This window comes from Triturus cristatus, chromosome 7, assembly GCF_964204655.1.
Source record: "Triturus cristatus chromosome 7, aTriCri1.1, whole genome shotgun sequence".
Lineage (NCBI taxonomy): Eukaryota > Metazoa > Chordata > Amphibia > Caudata > Salamandridae > Triturus > Triturus cristatus.
In genome coordinates this window covers 1554300365-1554323770 of record NC_140590.1, presented here as the reverse complement: position 1 = coordinate 1554323770, position 23406 = coordinate 1554300365, and the positions used below count along the sequence as shown (strand labels likewise).

Genomic DNA, 23406 nt, shown 5'->3' with positions numbered 1-23406 from the left:
TACGCCCCCTCATCATGACGGGGAGGACCTCCAAGTGCTTTGCCAGACTGAGGAGGCCACAATCTCAGGGCTGTGAAATCTTCAACCCAGCAAAGTTCAGCTCAGGCAGCCAGGCACCTGCACATTTAGCCATGTACTGAATCTGGCTGCCTGACCTGAAATTGAAGAGTGTCTGTCAATCTGACATTTTCTCAACCTACGGACACTCATTCATATTTGCAAAAAGTTGGGGGCGGGTGCCCTCTGCCGTTAAGAACTGGCCGCGATAGCTCTCAGTTTCATCAGACACTCAGAGGTATATGGCAGGGCAGCTCACAGGCAGAAATTAATTATCTCCAAAGTCGACAAACATTGCAAACCCACCCACCACTTCTACCCCTGTTTGGTTTTAAAAAAAACATGCTGTGTCGTTCTTGGAGGTGCAGGGACAGAACAACACATCTTCAAGAAGTTTCCTTTCTACTCTTATCTTATATACTCTTATATATATATATATACACACAAAAGCCAGAATTGGCTACAATCACCGAAAGGCTTCATTAAGTGCAGTAGATGTAAGGCCTGTAGACACGGTACTAACATGAAGTCTGTCATCATGCCCTTCAGACATACACCATACCTTATCCGTGGCAGTTTCAATTGCAAAACAGATTTTGCTGTATACGTCTTGCACTGTACATGCCCTAAGATCTATGTAGGCAGTACTATTCATCAGGTTCACGTTCGCATCCTACAACATCTCAGGGCTATTGCGAATGATGACCAAACATACCCTCTGGCACGTCACATAAATTCGTGCCATGGTGGTAAGTCTCAGGACCTCTCCTACTTTTTCATTGACAATGTCCCTAAAAATCCTAGGGAAGGAAACCGAAAACTGGCATTGCGGAGATTAGAATCGAGATATATAATTCTTTTCAACTCCAATATCCCACAAGGGATGAATGCCGATGAAGCGCTGAATGTTCACATATGATCCATTAATTAGGGATGCATGCCTCTCCTCTATTATCCATTCCTCGTAGCGTAAGAGTTCTCACACTTTTATTATAGATTTTGACTGCACCATTATCCTGAATATCGCTCACCATTAGTTTCCTTTATACCATTTTGAACGTTACACAAACTGGTTTTTGTAACTCTATGACAAACACCCTAACCCGGAGGGTTCAGAACAGATAGAGACTGACTAATTTTCCTACCATAGATCTCGAAATTTTATCACAAGCCCACATGGGCAGGATACTACGTGTGGAACGACAGTGCCCTCCCTCTCATCCTCACCTTATAATCAAATAGGCGCACTTCCCATAGCATCGGGAACGACATGCAAGGGATATTATACCTATATATTCTTTTATGAAACCCCTGATGCAGAATTTGCTATTCTATGGGTCTCCAAATATGGGTGCAGCAGACATGTAGGATGGTTCATTAATTATGTGACTACAGGAAGGGACATTACACACGCCCGACCCATATCACGTTTATGTCTATGGTCGGTATCAGACCTACCCCCCATGCGATGTCACGTTCATCTTGGCAGCTAGGAAATACTAGCGCAGACACATGTCTGTTTTCTTTCTTTTCTTTTCTATTCTTTTTTATAAGTTGAGTGATTAGCTTAACTCATATTATTACAGCAGGGGATCACAAATGTCAGCTGTTTATGATTAGGCTGTTTGTGTATGCATATATCTTTTCCTTGCTGTATTTAACTTTATGCACTATAATCACGGTGAAACTTCTATGTCTATGGAAATGTTTGGTCACCATGGTAACCAAGGGTAAATGGTGGCGGTACTTTTAAGGTTGACACTGACAGAACTGATTATGCAGTGAACAAAGCGGTTTTGCCGCCGAAACGCGTCTGACCGAGTTTGGAATAAATCGTCTTCTATGTCAAAATTACTCACGGAGTTGGTGCCTGTTTGTTGAAGAGACTATCAGGATGTTAATATACACATATATATACACACATATATATACACACACATACATACACACATACTCACACTCACACACACATATATATATATATATATATATATCTATTACCTACTGGCCGTTGCCTGTAGGTAGTTATAGTTAGGACTAAGCCTGGGCAAAGCACTACGCTACGCTCGCGTAGTTTGCGAAGTTCGCGCTACTTCGCACTATGCGAATTGCACGTAGCACAGTGCGAACACGCATAGCGTAGTGTTGCGTAGTGCTGCGGTCATTTTTTGCTTGCTCGCGGTCCTCAACGTCAAGTTGGCGACCGCGAGCAAGCAAAATGACATCCCGGCGAGACTTTTTCCTTGTTCGCGATCAGCAACATCAAGTTGGCGACCGCGAGCATGGAAAATAAACCTCCCGGCGAGATTCCCAACGCGAGGAGGTCAGGTTTCTCAATGCGAGTGGTCGCGTATGCTCGCGACCACTCGCGATGAGAAACTACCAGTTCGCGTTGAGAAAGCTGCCATTCGGGTAAAAATCTACTCAAGCAGCAGAAAACTACAGCTCGCACTGTGCAAGATGCCATTTTCAATGATTGCACAGTGCCGGTTGATTGTTCGCACTGTGCAATCATTGAAAACGACATCTGGCACAGTGCGAACAAGGTACTATGCAGTTCGCGAAGTGCTACGCGTAGCTCGGGTAGTGCGAACTGCACTTTGCGTAGCTTCGCGAAGTGCTACTTCGTGAACTACGCCCAGGGTTAGTTAGGACATTGTTTCAATCCTAAGGGTCCTTAGGGGCCAACTAGATCACCAGGTACCTCCAGTAATCACCACACAGTGGGATTGCTGAGAAGTGGTCCGAGGCCACGCCCCTTTTTACACCACTCTGCAAACGCACCTCTTGGCGCACTGCTGGTGGGGCAATGAGGTCCTCTTGTGTCCTGAGGACCCAAGCAGCAGTGCAACAGGAGGCGCATTTGGTGTAAAAAGGGAGCGTGGCCTCGGACCACTCTCAGCAATCCAGCTGTGTGGGCCTTATTGGAGGTACCTGGTGGGCTAGGTGGCCCCCAGGGACCCTCAGGAGGCAAGAAGACTTCATCTCCCAACCAACAGCGCACCAGGAGGTGGGTTTGCAGAGTGGTGGACAAAGGGGGCGTGGCCTGTGTCCACCCTTCAGCAATCCCACTATCTGGGGCATACTGGAGGTATCAGGTAGGCTAGTTGGCCTCTAAGGACCCCCAGCAGTGAAGTGGACTTTAATCCCCATCCAAGAGCGTGCCAGGGCGCACGTTTGCAGCGGAATTCCTGAGCGCTGGTTGGAGGCCCAGTCCCCTTTCTCCACCACTCTGCAAACGCGACTACCAGTTAAAGAAGCATTTGTAATTTAATAGGCATCGCATTTGCAAGAGTTAGAGCTATTGGCATTGTAAATGTAAAAGTTGTTTACTAACGTTGTTTGGAGTGGAGTGGATGTACGTTGTGTGTAGTGGAATTATGGGGTATGTTGTGCAGTGAAATTATGTGGATAGAAAGTATGTGGTATTTAGTGTATAGGAATTATGTAGAGTGGGATTATGTGTTATGGAGAGCAATTATGTGGTATGGTAGTCTGTGTTGTGGAGTGGTAACCTCAGGTTTAGTCTTCCTCATTTCCATATAAACTAAACTATGAACTCAATGAGACAAAAAAGAAGGAATCACTGAGGAGCACTTCTAGACCTAGTCAGAGGTATGAGCAGGGCAACTGGAATTATGCAAATGTTTGGCTGCACCAACTTTCGCACGATTAAACATTTTCTGCATTAGTCCTGTAATCCATCATCTGCTGTTTAATCTGCAGATTTGAACAAAAAAAAGCCTTGTTTCTAGCTCAAACGGCTCAAACGTTACCAAAAATGCAGCAACAAGTGTTACAGTGTGATGGAAGGTCCTTTGTAAACATAGAATGGTCACCTGTTACTTATTGCTAAATGTGGGTGTTGAATTAGTACTAATGGTGTGCAAGCCACTCTTGCTTCTTTCTGCGCCTCTCTTGCCTCTTTCTACACCTTTATATTTTTTCTGCACTTCCCTTGTCTCTTTCTGCACATCTCTTCTACTTTCTGCACCTCTTTTGCCTCTTGCTGCACCTCTGTTGCCTCTTTCTGCACCTCACTTGCTTCTTTGTGCACCCCTGTTGCGTCTTTCTGCACCTCTCTTGCCTCTTTCTGCACCTCTCTTGCCTCTTTCTACACTCCTCCTGCCTCTTTCTACACCTCTGTTCCTTCTTTCTACACTTCTTTTGTTTATTTCTGCAGAAATCTTGCTTCTTTCTGCACCCCTCTTGCCTCTTTCTGGCTCCTCTTTCCTCTTTCTGCACATCTGTTCCTTCTTTCTGCACTTCTTCAGTTACTTTCGGCACATCTCTTGCTTATTTCTGCACTTCTTTTTTTTATTTCTGCACAAATCTTGCTTCTTTCTGCACCCCTCTTGCCTCTTTCTCCACCCCCTTCCCTCTTTCTGCATCTCTGTTGTTTCTTTCTGCACTTATCTTGTGACTTTCTGTACCTCTCTTGCTTATTTCTGTAACCCTTGTGCCTCTTTCTTCACCCCTCTTCTCTGTCTGCACTCCTCTTGCCTCTTTCTGCACCTCTGTTCCTTCTTTCTGCACTTCTTTTGTTATTTTCTGCACCTCTCTTACTTCTTTCTACACACCTCTTGCCTCTTTCTCCATCCCTCTTTCCTCTTTCTGCACCTCTGTTGCTTCTTTCTGCACCCCTCTTGACTCTTTCTCCACCCCTCTTCCCTCTTTCTACACCTCTGTTGCTTTTTTGTGTACCCCTCGTGCCTCTTTCTGCACCCCTCTTCCCTCTTTTTGAACCCATCTTGCCCCTTTCTGTACCTCTGTTGCTTCTTTGTGCACTTATCATGTGTCTTTCTGCACCCCTTGTGCCTCTTTCTGCACCCCTCTTTTCTTTCTGGCTCCTTTTACCTCTTTCTGCACATCTGTTCCTTCTATCTGCACCCCTCTTCCCTCTTTTTGCACCCCTCTTGCCTCTTTCTGCACCTCTGTTGCATCTTTTTGCACTACTCTTGCTTCTTTCTGAACCTCTCTTGCTTCTTTCTGCTCCACTCGTGCTTCTTTCTGCACCCCTCTTCTGTCTTTCTGCAACCCTCTTGCCTCTTTCTGCACCTCTATTCCTTCTTTCTGCTCTTCATTTGTTTCTTTCTGCACCTCTCTTGCTTCTCTCTGCATCCTCTCACCACTTTCTCCACCCCTGTTTCCTCTTTTTGCATCTCTGTTGCTTCTTTCCGCATTTCTCTTGACTCTTTTTCTATCCCTCATCCCTCTTTCTGCACCTCTGTTGCTTCTTTTTATACTTCTCTTGCTTCTTTCTGCACCTCTGCCCCTTCTTTCTGAAACTCTTGTGCCACTTTCTGCACCCCTCTTTCTGCACCCCTTTTGTTTCTTTCTGCAACTTTCTTGCTTCTTTCTGCACCCTCTTGCCTCTTTCTCCATCCCTCTTCCCGAACCTCTGTTGCTTCTTTCTGCACCCCATGTGCCTCTTTCTGCACCCCTCTTCCCTCTTTCTGCACCTCTGTTGCGTCTTTCTGCACTTCTCTTGCTTCTTTGTGCACCCTCGTGCCTCTTTCTGCACCTCTGTTCCTTTTTTCTGCACTTCTTTTGTTTCTTTCTGCACCTCTCTTGCTTCTTTCTGCATCCTCTCACCACTTTCTCTACCCCTGTTTCCTCTTTTTGCATCTCTGTTGCTTCTTTCTGCATTTCTCTTGACTCTTGTTCTACCCCTCATCCCTCTTTCTGCACCTCTGTTGCTTCTTTTTATACTTCTCTTGCTTCTTTCTGCACCTCTGCCCCTTCTTTCTGAAACTCTTGTGCCTCTTTCTGCACCCCTCTTCCCCCTTTCTGCACCCCTTGTGCCTCTTTCTGCACTTCTTTTGTTTCTTTCTGCAACTTTCTTGCTTCTTTCTACACCCCTCTTGCCTTTTTCTCCATCCCTCTTCCCGAACCTCTGTTGCTTCTTTCTGCACCCCGTGTGTCTCTTTCTGCACCCCTCCTCCCTCTTTCTGCACCTCTGTTGCTTCTTTCTGCACTTCTCTTGCTTCTTTCTGCACCCTTGTGCCTCTTTCTGCACCTCTGTTCCTTCATTCTGCACTTCTTTTGTTTCTTTCTACAGTTATTTTGCTTCTTTCTACACTCCATGCTTCTTTCTCCACCCCTCCTCCCTCTTTCTGCACCCTGTTGCCTCTTTCTGCACCTCTGTTCCTTTTTTCTGCACTTCTTTTGTTTCTTTCTGCACATCTCTTGCTTCTTTCTGCACCACTCGTGCCTCTTTCTGTACATTTCTTGCCTCTCTCTGCACCTCTGTTCCTTCTTTCTGCACTTCTTTTGTTTCTTTCTACAGCTCTTTTGCTTCTTTCTACACCCTTTGCCTCTTTCTTCACTCCTCTACCCTCTTTCTGCACCCCTGTTGCCTCTTTCTGTTCCTTTTTTCTGCACTTCCTTTGTTTCTTTCTGCACGTCTCTTGCTTCTTTCTGCACCACTTGTGGCTCTTTCTGCACCCCTCTTCCCTCATTTTGCACCTCTGTTCCTTCTTTCTGCACTTCATGTGTTTCTTTCTGCACCCTTCTTCCCTTTTTTGCATCCCTCCTGCCTCTTTCTGCAGTTCTCTTGTCATTATATACACATCTCTTGCCTCTTTCTGTACCTCGCTTGCCTCTTTCTGCACTGCTCTTGCTTGTTTCTGCACCTCTCTTGCGTCTTTCTGCACCTCTGTTGCCTCTTTCTGCACATCACTTGCCTCTTTCTGAACTTCTCTTGCTTCTTTCGACATTTCTGTTGCTTCTGTCAGCAATTCTATTGCCTCTTTCTGCACTTCTCTTGCTTGTTTCTGCACTTCTCTTGCGTCTTTCTGCACCTCTGCTGCCTTTTTCTTCACCTCACTTGCTTCTTTCTGCACTCCCTTGCCTCTTTCTGCACCCCTCTTTTCTCTTTCTACACCTCTCTTGCCTCTTTCTGCACCCCTGTTCCCTCTTTCTGCACCTTGCCTGCCCGTTTCTGCACCTCTCTTGCCTCTTTCTGTACATCTGTTGCTTCTTTCTGCACTTCTCTTCCTCTTTCTGCACCCTTAGCGCCTGTTTCAGCACCTCTGTTGCTTCTTTCCGCACTTCTCTTCCTTCTTTCTGCACCCCTCCTGCCTCTTTCTGTACCTCTCTTGCCTCTTTGTGCACCCCTCTTGCCTCTTTTTGCACCTCTGTTGGTTTTTTCTGCACTGCTCTTGCTTCTTTCTGCACCTCTTTTGCAAATTTCTGCATTCCTTGTGCCTCTTTCTGCACCCCTTTTTCCCTATATCTCCACCTCTCTTGCTTCTTTCTGCACTTCTCTTGCTTCTTTCTGCACTGCTCTTGCTTCTTACTGCACCTCTCTTGCAAATTGCTGTATCCCACCTAGCTCTTTCTGCACCACTGTTCCCTCTTTCTGTACCTTTCTTGCCTGTTTCTGCAAGTTCTGAAATTCACTTAAAAATCCATTGGTTTCAGGGACGTTAAAGTTAGAAATTAGCATTTAAAAAACCTTAGAAATTCACTGAAAAAAACACAGGTTACAGGGGTGTTACAGTTAGTTGGATATTTCACTCGTACAAAACCAGAGAAATTCAGCCGTTATAGTTAGTTGAGCTAACTATAACTTGCGCCCCCGCAATGCATTGCTGATGACATCACATATTACATCACTCATGACATGGTCAGTGGCATCACTGATAACATCACTGATGACATCTCAAATGACATCACTGATGACATCACTGATTACATCATCCACATGATCATCTGATGCACCTCCTCTAAAATACAGACTACCATTCTTGAAATTATAGACACACCAATACCAGTTAGAAGATACCCACTGACTGATTCCTAGGTCTACACACACATCCATTCACTCACCCATACACTCAGTCATACATGCAGTCACTCATCAATACAGCCAATATCATATGCGCTCATACACCCAGACATTCACACACCGCCACTCACCCATTGGGTTACTCACACATCTAGTTAGTCATGCAAAGAATCAATCACACTCCCATTTACTCACCTATACAGTTATAAACACACCACCTCACTTATTCATACAGATACTAACACATACTTACTCTCTTATACAATCACTGGCACTAGCACACACTCATCCATACAGCCAATCTCACTCTCACATATAGTCATTTATATAGTCCAACACTCACATATACTGCCTTTCACATACGTAGTTACTCACGCATGTACCACTGAGACATCCATTTACTCACCAACACACCCATACACACACACCCACCCATACAGCTCTGCCAAGATGCACTCTTGAACCCATACACCCAGTGAATCACCCACTCACACATCTATGCACAGAGTCCCCCATCCCCCACCCACCCACACAGAAACTCAGGCACCCATACAGATTCTCAGACAACCAATCAATAACCCATATAGACACTCATGTAGGTACTCACCAACCCATGCAGCTGCTTACACACCAACTGACAGACTGATACATATATTCGCACAGTTTAGTGACTAACCCATGCATTCAGTAAGACACGTTTAATCACTCACTTTTACAGTCACACACCTACTAAATCATCAATTCAGACACTCATACACCCACTCATTCTTCAATACACCTTGGCGCATATATATATATATATATATATATATATATATATATATATATATATATATATATATATATATTACTACCAATCCCACCTCCTTTTAAGAAAGCAAGTCTGACACAGCTGGGATCTCGCAACAGCCAGGCTTTATTTTCCACCATCCAGCATTAAATCATAGCGTGTTAAGCATCAGTCTCGCGCCTGGGACGCGTTTCGGCGATTGCCTTCTTCCTGCCAGTACTGCGCTCGACTGTCAATATTTTACAAATTTCGCGGGGGTTTGCATTTGTACATCACCAAGGAGCCTCATTGGAGCAGCGTTGTTTGCATAGAAAGAGGACTACGAAAGTTCACAAGGTGAGTGCCTTTCCTCTTTCTCTCCTTCGTCATGCCCCAAAATGCCGTTCCTGTTCGTTGAAAACCGCTGATCCTAAACAATTGTGGGTGTAAGTAAGTACCTCGCCCAAGCTCTGTGTTAAGCTACGACATCGTCGTCTATGTAAAGTCCCGGCTTATTTCACCTGAGCAGGATTCAAGGTGGAAGTGTCCAGCTGTATTGTTGACCCCTTCAGCGGTGATCCGCTGCTCTCTCCCCGGTACCAAAACCAGTTCCAGGTCGGGGGGGCGCCGCGCTATGCCTCCAGCATCAAACCACAAGTTTGTCGGCCATCACGGAGCTCCTTAACGAGAGGCGTGCCAAATTTGCGGAGCCGACCTCCGCACAAACACTACTACCAATCCCACCTCCTTTTAAGAAAGCAGGTCTGACACAGCTGGGATCTCGCAACAGCCAGGCTTTATTTTCCACCATCCAGCATTAAATCATAGCGTGTTAAGCATCAGTCTCGCGCCTGGGACGCGTTTCGGCGATTGCCTTCTTCCTGCCAGTACTGCGCTCGACTGTCAATATTTTACAAATTTCGCGGGGGTTTGCATTTGTACATCACCAAGGAGCCTCATTGGAGCAGCGTTGTTTGCATAGAAAGAGGACTACGAAAGTTCACAAGGTGAGTGCCTTTCCTCTTTCTCTCCTTCGTCATGCCCCAAAATGCCGTTCCTGTTCGTTGAAAACCGCTGATCCTAAACAATTGTGGGTGTAAGTAAGTACCTCGCCCAAGCTCTGTGTTAAGCTACGACATCGTCGTCTATGTAAAGTCCCAGCTTATTTCACCTGAGCAGGATTCAAGGTGGAAGTGTCCAGCTGTATTGTTGACCCCTTCAGCGGTGATCCGCTGCTCGCTCCCCGGTACCAAAACCAGTTCCAGGTCGGGGGGGCGCCGCGCTATGCCTCTAGCATCAAACCACAAGTTTGTCGGCCATCACGGAGCTCCTTAATGAGAGGCGTGCCAAATTTGCGGAGCCGACCTCCGCACAAACACCGCTACCAATCCCACCTCCTTTTAAGAAAGCAGGTCTGACACAGCTGGGATCTCGCAACAGCCAGGCTTTATTTTCCACCATCCAGCATTAAATCATAGCGTGTTAAGCATCAGTCTTGCGCCTGGGACGCGTTTCGGCGATTGCCTTCTTCCTGCCAGTACTGCGCTCGACTGTCAATATTTTACAAATTTCGCGGGGGTTTGCATTTGTACATCACCAAGGAGCCTCATTGGAGCAATTCTCAAACTTTTCAAAATCACCCAGTCTCTGGATGATGTCATCAGTGATGTCATCAGTGATGTCATTTGAGATGTCATCATTGATGCCATCAGTGATGTCACTGACCATGTCATGAGTGATGTAATATGTGACGTCATCAGCAGTGCATTGCGGGGGCGCGAGTTATAGTTAGCTCAACTATAACGGATGAATTTCTCTGGTTTTATACGAGTGAAATGTCCAACTAACTATAACATCCCTGAAACCTGTTGTTTTTTCAGTGAATATATATATATATTTGCTTCCACTCCTGGTCCACTGTTCAAAAGACAGGCAGCAACACAGCTGGGATTAGCTTTTCAAAATGTATTCGTACAGAAGGCTTTGATGCTAGTGGAGAAGTAAAATTTGCAAAATATAACAAACATAACAGTTCTGTCTAATGTGAAGCTTGTGCTGCTGGTAAAAGTGTAGTCCCTGGTATGCACTGAAACTTTCACTGTTTTTGCCTGTGCAGTGTAGTGTATTCGTGAACTTGAACTAATGCTGCCTTGAGTAAACCTTGTTAATTTTCCATCATAACTGCTCAGAAAATGTAAAGGGGGTGCACATTCAGACATGGATCTCTTCATGGACTCTTCATGGACTCCGTTCAAAAGATATCAGTCATGCTCTGAAGATTTGGACCTTCGCAATGAATCCATGACAGCTCTGCTGAGATGTGATGACACTGTCCCATTAAAAGCTATACAGCCCGTTTAACTATAATAACTTCTTTTTCATGCAGAGTTTCACTTTACATTTTTGCAATTTCTAAGTGATGTAAATAACAATTGTTATTATTATCGAATGTATGGTACTGTTTTTTACTGACCTCAGAGGGATGGAAAGCTATGAGTTCGCCTTGCCGGGCATCAAACTTCTGACACGTATTGCATCGCATTTGACAACTGTGATTGCTCAACTCACTAAAATGTGAATACAACACATTTGAACTATAGCAGATCTAAGTGCCATCATGACTCCTTAAATTACAATAACCCTACTGAGGGGCCGATTCCGATCCGGGTCAGAAAGCACTCCGACCGAGCTGGATCTGGAGTGTTTTCCGACCGAGCCGGAGTCCTGCAGTCCGACCGAGCGAGTACGATGCAGCCGTATGCTGTCGGAGTCGGTTCGGTCGGACTCCCATAGAGGTCAATGGGAGCCGGTCGTACGACACGTATATGGGCTCCCATTGACTGAATGGGTATGTCGCGGACAAGTGCGCCCCCTACGGGCCTGGAAACGAGTCGGTCGGTGCCATCCGCACCGTACATGCCTGTGTTGGGGAGACCCATGGGCCTCCCCCTGTGTCCGAGTCGTAAGGCTGCAGGTGATAGGGGGTCCGACGCGGGCCCCCAAAGGCAACCACCCGGACGATTTGCGAGCCAGACACTCTGGCTCACACAAGCTGTCCAACGCGTGCATCGTACTGGCTCGGTCGTGAATCGCATCCATTTCACGCCACGGTTAGCTTCGACCAAGACGTACGGAGCAGTTCGGGCCTGGAAACGAGTCGGTCGGTGAATGTCATGTAGCTCGCATCGTACTTGCTCGCTTGTACAGCTGTACGAGTCGGGCGGAAAACACGCGCATAGTTTTTCCAGCCAAATCGCGTTCGGTGCCCTTCCGACCCGAATCGGAATCGGCCCCTAAGAAGTAAGTGAACTATACAATTAAACTTATGGTATAGCCAGGGCTTTAAGTGGGATGAAAAAACTCGAGTGTCTCTCAAAGGGACATGGCCTATGTAATTAAGGGCATGGCTTAACAACACCTAAGCTAAAAACCCGCGCTTAGCATAGTGTTGCGTCCCACGGTAATATGCTTCTTCTGTCATTGCATCCAGATATATACAACAGCAAGTAACATTAGACCTACAAGCCAAGACTATTGGCTTTGTCAGTGGTTGTTAGTTGCATAAGATAAATAAGCAACAACTCTGGCTTTGTTGTATATAATATTGAAAATGCTTCAGTTCTGAAATGATGAGAGTATGAAAGACCTACATCGAGTCTCTTCAAAGTTATGTCAAGGGCAGTGAAGGATGGTACTGCTCCAGAGCTAATAATTTTTTTTCACCCTGAGTATGAGGCCAAAAATGGAGACACATCTCAATACCTGCTTTTTAGGTCTCGCCTGACCCAGCGCATGCGCTGATCTGGCGAGACTTTTTGAGAGGGCTCCCAAAAGTGCTACCAGGCCAGCCTAGAGCTACAGTGCATGTGCGTGGGTGCGCGCCACGCTAGACCGCGATTACTTTCACTTTCGCGGCCGCACGGCCGCGAAGGCATAGCCAATAGGTCTCGCTTTTGGGACCTTATAAGTATTTTGTTATGCAACTGTTGCATGGCTAAACACTTATAAGGTCCCAAAGGCGAGACCTATTGGCTATGCCAATGCTTGTTAGAACTGCTGGAAGGACCTGGCCCACTTAAAGCCCTGGGTATAGCCCTATTGAGAAGTACTGACTCTGTTCTTACTATGCATGGCTGCCATTCTGAGAAGGGGCCACATTGAACTAATAGCATATTATTAGCACCCTTTCAGAAATTAAGGTACGAACTAGGCCTGGGTAAAATTATCATTAGATCTGTGTAATCTTGCAAAATTTCCATAATTTCTTGTTACGCTTGTAACATGGAATTCCCAAAATTGCGTCATTACGCCTCATTGCATAATTTGAAGTTAGTTTGGGTAAAAATCCTATTGCTGGATCAAAAAAAACATGCAAACAAACTGATTAAGAGCGGCTGGTGTTCACAGCACTTGCGGTTTCTGTACTTTTTAGTGTGAAAAGTGTCCTCGCTTCAAAAATGGACGTAAGTAGGCATTCCATGCTGAAATGTAGTGTTAAATGCCAGATTTTTATTTTACATACCCCAACTTATATCTTGAAAATTTGCGCTGTAAAAGCACAGTTATGCTCAAATTATAACTTTTCTTTTGGAGGGGAAAGTTGGGCTTCAAACTATCTGTGAACACTCGGCCTTGCTATCTCATTTGTTGCCTTGTGTGGCTGACACACGTTTTATTTCCAGACTGCTTTTGGTTCCCGGTCCAGGCCTCATCTTCACAGCCGCTGCCGCGTTCTCACCTCTGATTGGTTGATTGATTGCTGAGACTTTGAAGCGCGCTGCTACCAGAAGCTGTTCTGGAGCTCCTGCGTGGTTCTGAGACAGACGATCATAAACTGTGAGATGCTCTCAGTTTCTCCGTGTTTGTCATTTTCTGCGAAATGGTTTACACAACGCCAGGTGTTTATCATGCTGGCTCTAAACCCAAGGTACTCGGGTAGCTGTACACCTGTTGCCCTTGCTGGGTTTTCCCCTTCTCTGGGGCAACAATTCCTCAATTAGCCGAGGGTGATGTGGGTGATGTGGCTACCTTGGCGGCAGAAGTTATTTTTTTTCCGTGGTTGTAGTGTTTTGTATGAATGAAACTGTGACCATGTACAAAAATGCTGGGTTATATTTTCATTTAGGTAGCTCCCAGTGCTTAATTTGTAAAATAATAAGCGCCAGGGCCCTGACCACTGCAGCTTCCACCACCCATCACCTCTGTCATCGCTGCCAAAAGAACTTCTAACTTTGTCTCTCGTCTGCAAGCGCGACAGTTCAGATTATTCCAGGTCCCCAAATCTAAGGGAATGGCTGGGGAGGCAGGTATTAGTCATCTTAAAAAAAAAAAAAATATATATATATGTATATATATATATATATATATTCACTGAAAAAACCATAGGTTTCAGGGGTGTTATAGTTAGCTGTACTTTTCACTTGTACAAAACCATTGAAATTCCCCCGTTATAGTTAGTTCAGCTAACTATAACTCGCGCGCCCGCAATGCACTGCTGATGACGTCACATATTACATCACTCATGACATGGTCAGTGATATCACTCATGACATCACTGATGACATCTCAAATGACATCACTGATGACATCATCCAGTGAATGTGTGTTTTTCTGAAAATTAAATATGTTTTATATATGTATATCTCAAGGTCGATGGAAGAATAAATGGGTATATAAGTGTCTAAATGGATGATTTGTTTTTGAAAAATTGATTGTGTAACTGACTGATTAAGTGTATCATAGTGAATACATGGCTTAGTGAGTAATGTTTAAATATGTAAATATCTGTATCAGTCTCTCACTTTGTGTATAAGTGGCTGCATGGGTTGGTGAGTAGCTACATGGGTGTCTATATAGGTTATTAGTTGGTTTTTTGAGTATCAGTCCGAGTGTCTGCATGGTTCGGTGGGGGGTATTACATAGTGCATAGGTGCATGAATGAGTGACTCACTCTTTGTATGTGTTGAAGACAGCATGTGTGCAGGACTGTATGGGTGGATGAGTGTGTGTATGGGTGTGTTAGTGAGTGAATGACTGTCTCAATAGTGTCTTTATGAATAACTACATATGTTTTAAACTAGTATATGTGACTATTGGTGTATATAAGTGAGTATATGTGAGAGTGAGAGATTGAAAGAGTTCCTGTATGAATAAGTATGTGTTTCTATAAGTGATTGTTTAAAAGACTAAGTATGTGTAAGTTTCCGTTGAAGTAAGTGTGGTGGTGTGTGTATAACTGTATATGCAAGTAAATGTATGTTTGATTCTTTATTAGCATGAGTGACTATGTGTGTGAGTAACTCTATGGATGAGTGGCATTGTGTAACAGGATGTATAGGTGTATGAGTACATATGATGAGTGAGTACATGTATGAGTGACTGTATAGGACTCTTGGTGAATGAGTGGATGTGTATGTGGATCTTAGAATTACTGAAGAGGTTGTTGTAACTGGTATTGGTATGTCCATTGTTTTGAAAAGTTTAGTCTCTCGTTTTGAATGTGTGTATCAAAGGTTATATTAGGGTGAGAGGAGGTCTGCCACTCTATCACAAGGATGATGTCATCAGTGATGTCATCAGTGATGTCATTTGAGATGTCATCAGTGATGTCATGAGTGATGTCACTGACCATGTCATGAGTGATGTAATATGTGACATCATCAGCAGTGCATTGCGAGCGCGCGAGTTATAGTTAGCTGAACTAACTATAACGGGGGAATTTCAATGGTTTTGTACAAGTGAAAAGTACAGCTAACTATAACACCCCTGAAACCTATGGTTTTTTCAGTGAATTTCTGAGGTTTTTTAAATGCTAATTCCTAACTATAACGTGCCTGAAACCTATGGTTTTTTCTGTGAATTTCAAAGGTTTTTTAAATGCTAATTTCTAACTATGCCTACAGAGATAGGACATATGAAGAAAGAAGAAAAAATGCACAGAAAGAAAAAAAAGAAGTGCAGAAAGAAGCAACAGAAGTCCTCAAAGACGAAGAAAAGTGCAGGAAGAAGGATAACGTGCAGAAAGAACAAAAAGAAGAGCAGAAAGAAGCCTTGTTCCAAATCATCCTGTACCCTCAACTTTTTCAGACGGATACTGGTGGTAACTGAGTCTGACTAACCAGTCCTAGAGCCAGTGCTATGTTAAAAGACACTTAGAATACAGTGAAAACACCTACATACACTAGGGAATATTATGCGTTGGGGTCCCCCTGTGATTAGCATGACCTCCTCTGTAAGCCCCTAGTATATAATAGGGCAGGGGGATTAAAACTACCTCTTAAAACAGGCCACAGGGCGTTTTTGCACACGTTAACTCAGGCCCCGTCCCCTCCCTTCACCACTGTGTAAACACGCCCTGTGTCCGTTTTTAGTTGGGAGATTAAGTTCATTTGAATCCTGAGGGTCCCTAGGGTCCAACTAGCCCACTAGGTACCTCCAGTAAGTGCCACAGAGCTGCGTTGCAGAGAGGTGTAAAAAGTGGCATGGCCTGGACCACCTCTCTGCAATGCAGCTCAGTGGCGCTTACTGGAAGCACTTGGTGGGCTAGTTAGCCCCCAGGGGCCCTCAGTATTGAAGGAAAATTATATCCCCAATTTAAAACGTGCCATAGTGCGTGTTTGCACATGTCACCTCAGGCCCCGTCCCCTCCCTTCACCACTGTGTAAACGTGCCCTGTGGCTGTTCGAAGTTGAGAGATTAAGTCCCCTTGAATCCTAAGGGTCCCTAGGGTCAAACTAGACCACTAGGTACCTCCAGTAAGCGCCACAGAGCTGCGTTGCAGAGAGGTGTAAAAAGGGGCTTGGCCTCAGAACACCTGTCTGCAGCGCAGCTCCCTGGCGCATACTGGAGATGCCTGTTGGGCAGTTGGCCCTCAGGGACCCTCAGTATTGAAGAGGAATTAATTCCCCAACTTACAACTCGCCAGGGGGCGCGTTTGCAGAGTGCTGCAAGGAGGGGGCGTGGCCTCCGGCACGATGCCAGTCTTTTATTTATTTAAATTTTTTAAGAAGGGGGGCTGTGTGGTTCCCCTTCTTATTCTAATTTATTGGCCCTGATGATCCCATCCCCCAGGGCCTGTCTCCTAATTATATTTTTTTGACCCCAATCCCCAGGGCCGGCCACTGTTTTTTATTATTTTAAAAAAATATATATTTATAGACACACCTAGGACATTCTGGCCAAACCGTACGTACCTATCACCATGACGATTTGCGTGATATTCATTAAAAGGCGACTATGCATACAATGAATCCACGTGGAATGTATTTACACCACTAGTGAAGCTCTGACATGTCTGATGCCCTACCGTGCCTAATCCCGGTAGACACCCTTGTCGTTTATTTATACAAACATGGGTAGCTATTGACGGGCACATTTAATACACATGCACACCAAGCCATTCAAAGGGGATTTGACAAGAATTCGACCAAAACTATGCAAGAAACCCCCCTCACGGTTAATAAAACACACATCCACTGCCGGATGTGTAATACTTTTTATTTTACTCTCTGGAAAGGGGACGAACATCACTTGAGATTCACAGCGCGCTCCTGGCAGAGCCCAATGCTGTGTTACACCCACCATTGCCTGCTGAGTGCCACACACCTCTGTGTTGTATTCCACTAGTTGTGCATATGCTATGACACTCTCTAGCCCATGTGCACTGTAACACCACCCCGTGAATATGTCATGCCACACTTGTCTTCGCACAGGTTATATTGCCCCATCTAACGTGCCTTCCTCGATGCCTATGTTATAACGCACAGTGCTATGCCATACATATTACAATCTTGGATCCATATCTTTGTCACAGTGCATATGCAACGTTACACTCCCCAGCACATATTTTATATTACAACTTTAGAGACTAGTTAGGTTACACAACACTGCCCTGTGCATATTACACTCCAAGGTGCATATCGCATAGCACGCGCTAGTGCCTGTGCTATCTCGCGCTCTCCAATGAATCTGTCATTGCGCACAATGTATTGCATATTAAATTTCACGCCCGGTTCATCTTATATCACACTTTTTGGTGCATAGATTATACCATACACTATATCTAGTTTTCATTTTCAATCGTGCTCTCAGGACTATGTTCTATATAACACTGTGTTCACCTACCCTTTTCACGGGCATTACATTTTGCGATAGGGGGTGGAGGGTCAGGGGGTGTTTCTGCCAAGTGAGCCCGGAGTCACAGTCACAAACGTCCTCTTCTTCCTGAATAAAAGTGAGATTATGCTGCATACTTGTTCATATTTTAAGTAGTTCGCACAGACACATGTATTAAAAACAATAAAGTTCCTAATACCCGCCTTCTCTGAACAGTTAGCTTGCTGCCCCATCCCCCTCCTCCCTATCCTCTGTTGTGTGAATCCATGGACTAGCCTCCTCCCTCCTGCCATGCATGGTCTGATGTGCTGCCACTGCCCTCAATTTAGTATGATGTACCAGTCCACTCCTCCTGCCCTCCATTGCCCAATTCTATGCCCCATCATTGACCTCCTGCTTAAACTCTGTGCTTAGCTTGCTGCCCCTATTCTCCTTCCCCCTGCCCTCCGATGTCTTTGTGCATGCCCCTGCTCCATCCATTTTGCCCACTATGTTCCATGGACCTGCCACTCCTATCTACTCTGAGTGTTCTGTTGAGCTGCCACTCCCCTCCCACCTGCCTAGCATTGTCAGATGACTGTAACCTGTCCCTGCCACCTCCACCCTGCCTGTCCACATGCCATGCCCCTATCCTCTTCCTCCTGTCTTACATGGTCCATTGTACTGCCACACCCTTCTGCCCTCCCTGGTCTGTTGTGCTGCAACTGCTCCTCCTGCTTGCCCCGTGCGGTCTGTTGTGAGGCCCCTTCCCCTGAACTTTCTTGTCTGTGCACAGGTCCTGACCCTCCCTTCTATCCTCCATCGTCCTTTGTGCATGCCCTGCACCCTCCTTCTTGCCCATCATAGCCATTGTGCTGCCACTAACCCTCCCACTTGCCATGCATGGTCTTCTATGCTGCCATGGCCCCTCCCACCTTCCCTGTGTGGTCAGTTAGCTGCCCCTGAACCCCTCCCACCTTCCCTCCATGGTCTGTGTGTATGCCATCACAGTCTCACTGTTGCTCTTCATGGTGTGTCTTGCTTCTAGTGCCCATCCTGCCTGACCTCCATGGCTATCTTGCTGCTCCTGCCCTGCCCCCTTGCCCCCAGCCCTCTGTTTACATGTGCAGACCTCTACTCCCTCCCTCCTGGCTTGTCTGTTCCATTGTAATGCCCCTGATCCGTCCCTCCTGCCCTTTATGGTCTTTTATGCTGCAGCTTTCTCTCCTGTCTGTCCATCATGGTCAGCTAGCTACCATTGCCTCTTGCCCCTCTGTTCTCTGTTGTCCATGTGCATGGTCCTGTCCCCTCCCTCTTGCTTTCTATGGATTGTTGTGCTGCACTCCCGTCCCGCATGCCCTGTGTGGTGTATTGTGCTGCTGCAAACACTGATGCCTGCCCTGCAGGGTCAGTTTGGTGCACCTCTCCATGTCCCTCCAGTCCTCTGTTATCCAAGTCCATGTCCCTACCCCATTTCCTTCCATGATCCAATGTACCATACTTGCGAACATTTTGAACTTGGTAAGAGGGAGATTTTGAAAAAAAACTGGGGTATAGATTTTCCCCTTTGAGTTACATTGAAAAAGAGGAGATTGTAGACAGGAGACAGATCAAATAAAGCCCATTTGAGCTTTAAAACATTGGACGTTTCCTGGCTGAATCGGGTCTGTTGGCATGTATGGTTGTACTACCATTGCCTCTTCCTTCTGCCCACAATGGTCTATTACATTGCCACAGCCTCTCTTGCAAGTCCTGTATTGTTGGTTTGTTGCCCCTGCCCCCCTTTCCACTGCCCTCCATAGTCTGTTGTGCTGCCACGGCCCTTCCTGCCTGCTCAGTGTGGTTAAATTGTTGCCTTTGCACCCTCCTACCTGCCTTCAATTTTCAGAGTCCGTGCCCCTGGCCTCTGCCTCTCAACAGTATCCTAATGAACAACTAGATTGCTAACATTCTATATTTATTACAAAAGTGTGGAACGCCTGACGTCATCTTGATGTAATCAAAACTGTAATACCTAGAGCATTTCCTTTAGAAATTACATATATGAGAGGTTCTTATTGGCATCAAAATTATGGTTAGTGCTCTAAAAGACATAAGGACATATTTTCTGAGTTTTCAAATAGCGACAAAGCACTTTTAAATTATTTGTTACCTTTATGTTTTTTTATCCAGTTGACCACTTGATTAAATGTTGCACTTAGGGGAGAGGATGTGGTGTTACTTCCAGAACTGCAGACTTTGCAACTGGGGAACCAGGTTGGAGCTTCTGCTTCAGCTCGACATTCTGTGATTCTGGTCAAATCACTTAGTCTCCCCATGTCTACAACCAAAATGAATTTGTTCTTGTGTGATGTAACCAATGCTCATGTAAAGCACTCCAATACCTGACAAGTCTGCACTATATAACACTGCAAAAACACAAAATAATAAGTGTTTTGCACACTTCTGTCATTGGGGTACATCTGGGTGATTTTGGGCTACATTTGGGCTCTTTTGTCTCCGGTGGCCATCTTGGGAGATTTATTTGTTATGAAGTTTCCTAATTTCCTCATGTACTGCAGTCTCCTCAGTAGGAAATGCTTTCAGTTTTTTACTTTGATTCCATCATGAAGGTATTCAGATATGTCACACATTTGCCATAAATTCTGAATGTTAGCACTCTAGTTGCTCATTAGATCACTGTAGTAAAACTACTGTTCACCATGGAAGTCTGCTCCTGGTATTAAAAGTGCATGTTTCAGTCTGCATGTCAGAATTTTTTAATGAAATAGAAGAGGATTTGAGAAGTCACTCAAAATGTGCCCTCATTTTCTTTCTTCAGCATTAATCATAATTTCTATGGCAAAATGAACCCCCTCATTGTGTTCCTTTTTAAATTAAATGTTTTAAGTGTTACCAGTTTATTCCAATCAAGATGGCTTCAGGTGTGCCATACTTTTGTCATAATGAAGACAGTAAGCGCTCTAGTTGTTTTTAAGAACACTCTGGGACATTCTGTCATTGGGCTATACTTGGGCTACATCTAGGTGATATTTGGGCTACATTTGGGCTCTTTTGTCTCTGGTGGCCATCTTGGGAGACTTATTTGTTATGAAGTTTCCTAATTTCCTCATTTACTGCAGTCTTCTCAGTAGGAAATACTTTCAGTTTTTTACTTTGATTCCATCAAGAAGGCATTCAGATGTGTCACACATTTGCCATCAATTCAGAATGTTAGCACTCTTTTTGCTCATTAGATCACTGTAGTAAAGCTACTGCTCACCAGGGAAAACTGCTGCTGGTATTGAAAGTGCATGTTTCAGTCTGCAAGTCAGAATTTTTTAATGAAATAGAAGAGGATTTGAGAAGTCACTCAAAATGTGCCCTAATTTTTCTTTCTGCAGCACTAATCATACTTTTTATGGAAAAATGAACCCCCTCATGTTGTTCTTTTTTAAATTAAATGTTTTAAGAGTTACCACTTTAATCCAAGCAAGATGGCTTCAGGTGTGCCACACGTTTATCATAAGTAGGACTGTTAGCGCTCTAGTTGTTCTTTGGAACACTCTGGGAAGCTGCAGTAGAACACAAAGGAATCAACTGACAGTCTCTGCCCTTGTTGGATGTACATGTTTTACTGAGAATGTCAGACTTCATTCTCACATGACTGAGAAAGATAATGTGAATTTACAGAAAATAAGCTCTCATTTTAGCTTATAGATCACCTTCCAAACCTCTGTGGGAAAAGCATGAGAAAATATTTTTCTCTCAATCATGATATCCCAGCAGAAGGCTTTTTCACATGGTGAATTCACCTTAGAACATAGCACAATTCCTAAAATGAGTATGGTACCATCAACAAATGATTTATAATGTAACTAAAGTCTTAAAACCTTCTATTAACTGCAATGCTTTTTAATGAGGTGCTATCATGTATATTGGTCCCAAGATGGCTGCCAACACTTCTTGGATGAAGTGCTGACAGCCAATCAGATCTCAGGATGAGATGTGTGGTTAGGCTCCGCCCACATATGTATATGATTTTACTTTTGATTTTCTCAGGAACTACTGAACAGATTGACACCAGACCTGCAAAAGGCACATCCCTGACCTGAGGACTACCTCTCTGCCAAATTTCAAGTAATTCTGTTCAGCCGTTCGGGCTGTAGCTTGGACTAAAGGTCCCTATGGAAAATTGCATGGGGAAAACGCGTTTTGGGACCCCCCCCTTTTTCTCAGCCCCCGCTTGACGAATCCCTCCAAGACTTTCAGGGAAGGAGCGGAGCGGAGCGCCCCACCTATTTTTAACATTTCGTGAGGATTCGTCAATCGGCGCCAAAGTTATTCTAAATAGAATGTTGCGGATTTCCTATGGAAACACGATCCTAACTATAACTATCTACTGGCGACCGCCAGTAGATAATATATATATATATATATAGGGATTCGTCAAGCGGGGGCTGAGAAAAAGGGGGGGTCCCAAAACGCGTTTTCCCCATGCAATTTTCCATAGGGACCTTTAGTCCAAGCTACAGCCCGAACGGCTGAACAGAATTACTTGAAATTTGGCAGAGAGGTAGTCCTCAGGTCAGGGATGTGCCTTTTGCAGGTCTGGTGTCAATCTGTTCAGTAGTTCCTGAGAAAATTAAAAGTAAAATCAGTATTTCCTGAGAAATTAGCATTTAAAAGCATATATATATCTATAAGCGCGCACCGTGCGCGTACGGTAAAACTTACCGTACGCGCACGCTGCCGTGCGCGAGCGCGATTCTGATTGGTTGTTAGATCTTAGTAAACATTTGAATCGGTCGAAACCAGGAAGTGTCAGCCGCCATTTTGTCTTTCGCAGTCTGAGAGGGTGAAAAACAAAGGTGGAGAACGTGAAAATGGGGCAGGGTGGACAGTTCCTGACCCCCTAGCCTTTGTCAGGGGGTCCCAGAAGGACCCCCAAGGGCCAAAATTTCCTTTAATTGTTTTGCGAAAAATAGCGGAGTACGCGTAGCGTGCGCGTACGGTAGAAACGGAAAACGTCCGCGAACTGCGCGCGCACGATGCGCGAAGCGCACCGTGCGCGTACGGTACGCGCACGGTGAAAAACCTTAAAAAAATAAAAAAAAATACATAACTTAGCATTTAAAAAACCGTACAAATTCACTGAAAAAACCATAGGTTTCACACACGTTATAGTTAGGAATTAGCATTTAAAAAACCTTGCAAATTCACTTAAAAAACCATAGGTTTCACACATGTTATAGTTAGCTGGACATTTCACTCGTGAAAAACCATTGAAATTCCCCCGTTATAGTTAGTTCAGCTAACTATAACTCGCGCGCCCGCAATCCTCTGCTGATGACGTCACATATTACATCACTCATGACATGGTCAGTGACATCACTCATGACATCACTGATGACATCTCAAATGACAGTGAATATATATATATATATATATGTTAATAATAATTGCCAACATATTTCTAATTACAAATTATAAAAAGAATATGAACTGTTAAAAACAATTATAAAAACAGATATAAAAAATAACAACTAAGCTAATATGACAAATGTGCAAAATTAAGTATAAAACATTTCATACATATAACAGAAACCCTAAACAATAGAAATGATGAACAAATGTAAACACACAATATGAAATGGAAATAAAACAAATACTAGAATTGACGGTTCACAAACACTATATAAAATACTTAATACTT

The 23406-nt window shown here is 44.5% G+C and overlaps 2 protein-coding genes across 2 annotated transcripts in view; both read right to left on the bottom strand.

The window, feature by feature from the left end:
• CDH22 (cadherin 22) overlaps positions 1-23406 on the bottom strand; it is a 1590820-nt gene that overhangs the window by 1416068 nt on the left and 151346 nt on the right. The gene's annotated exons all lie outside the window — the stretch shown is intronic.
• LOC146812360 (uncharacterized) overlaps positions 10540-23406 on the bottom strand; it is a 38123-nt gene continuing 25256 nt past the window's right edge. The window contains exon 5 of the mRNA XM_085615161.1: positions 10540-10607. Within this exon, the coding sequence (XP_085471287.1) occupies positions 10540-10607 (68 nt within the window). The remainder of the gene's footprint in view (positions 10608-23406) is intronic.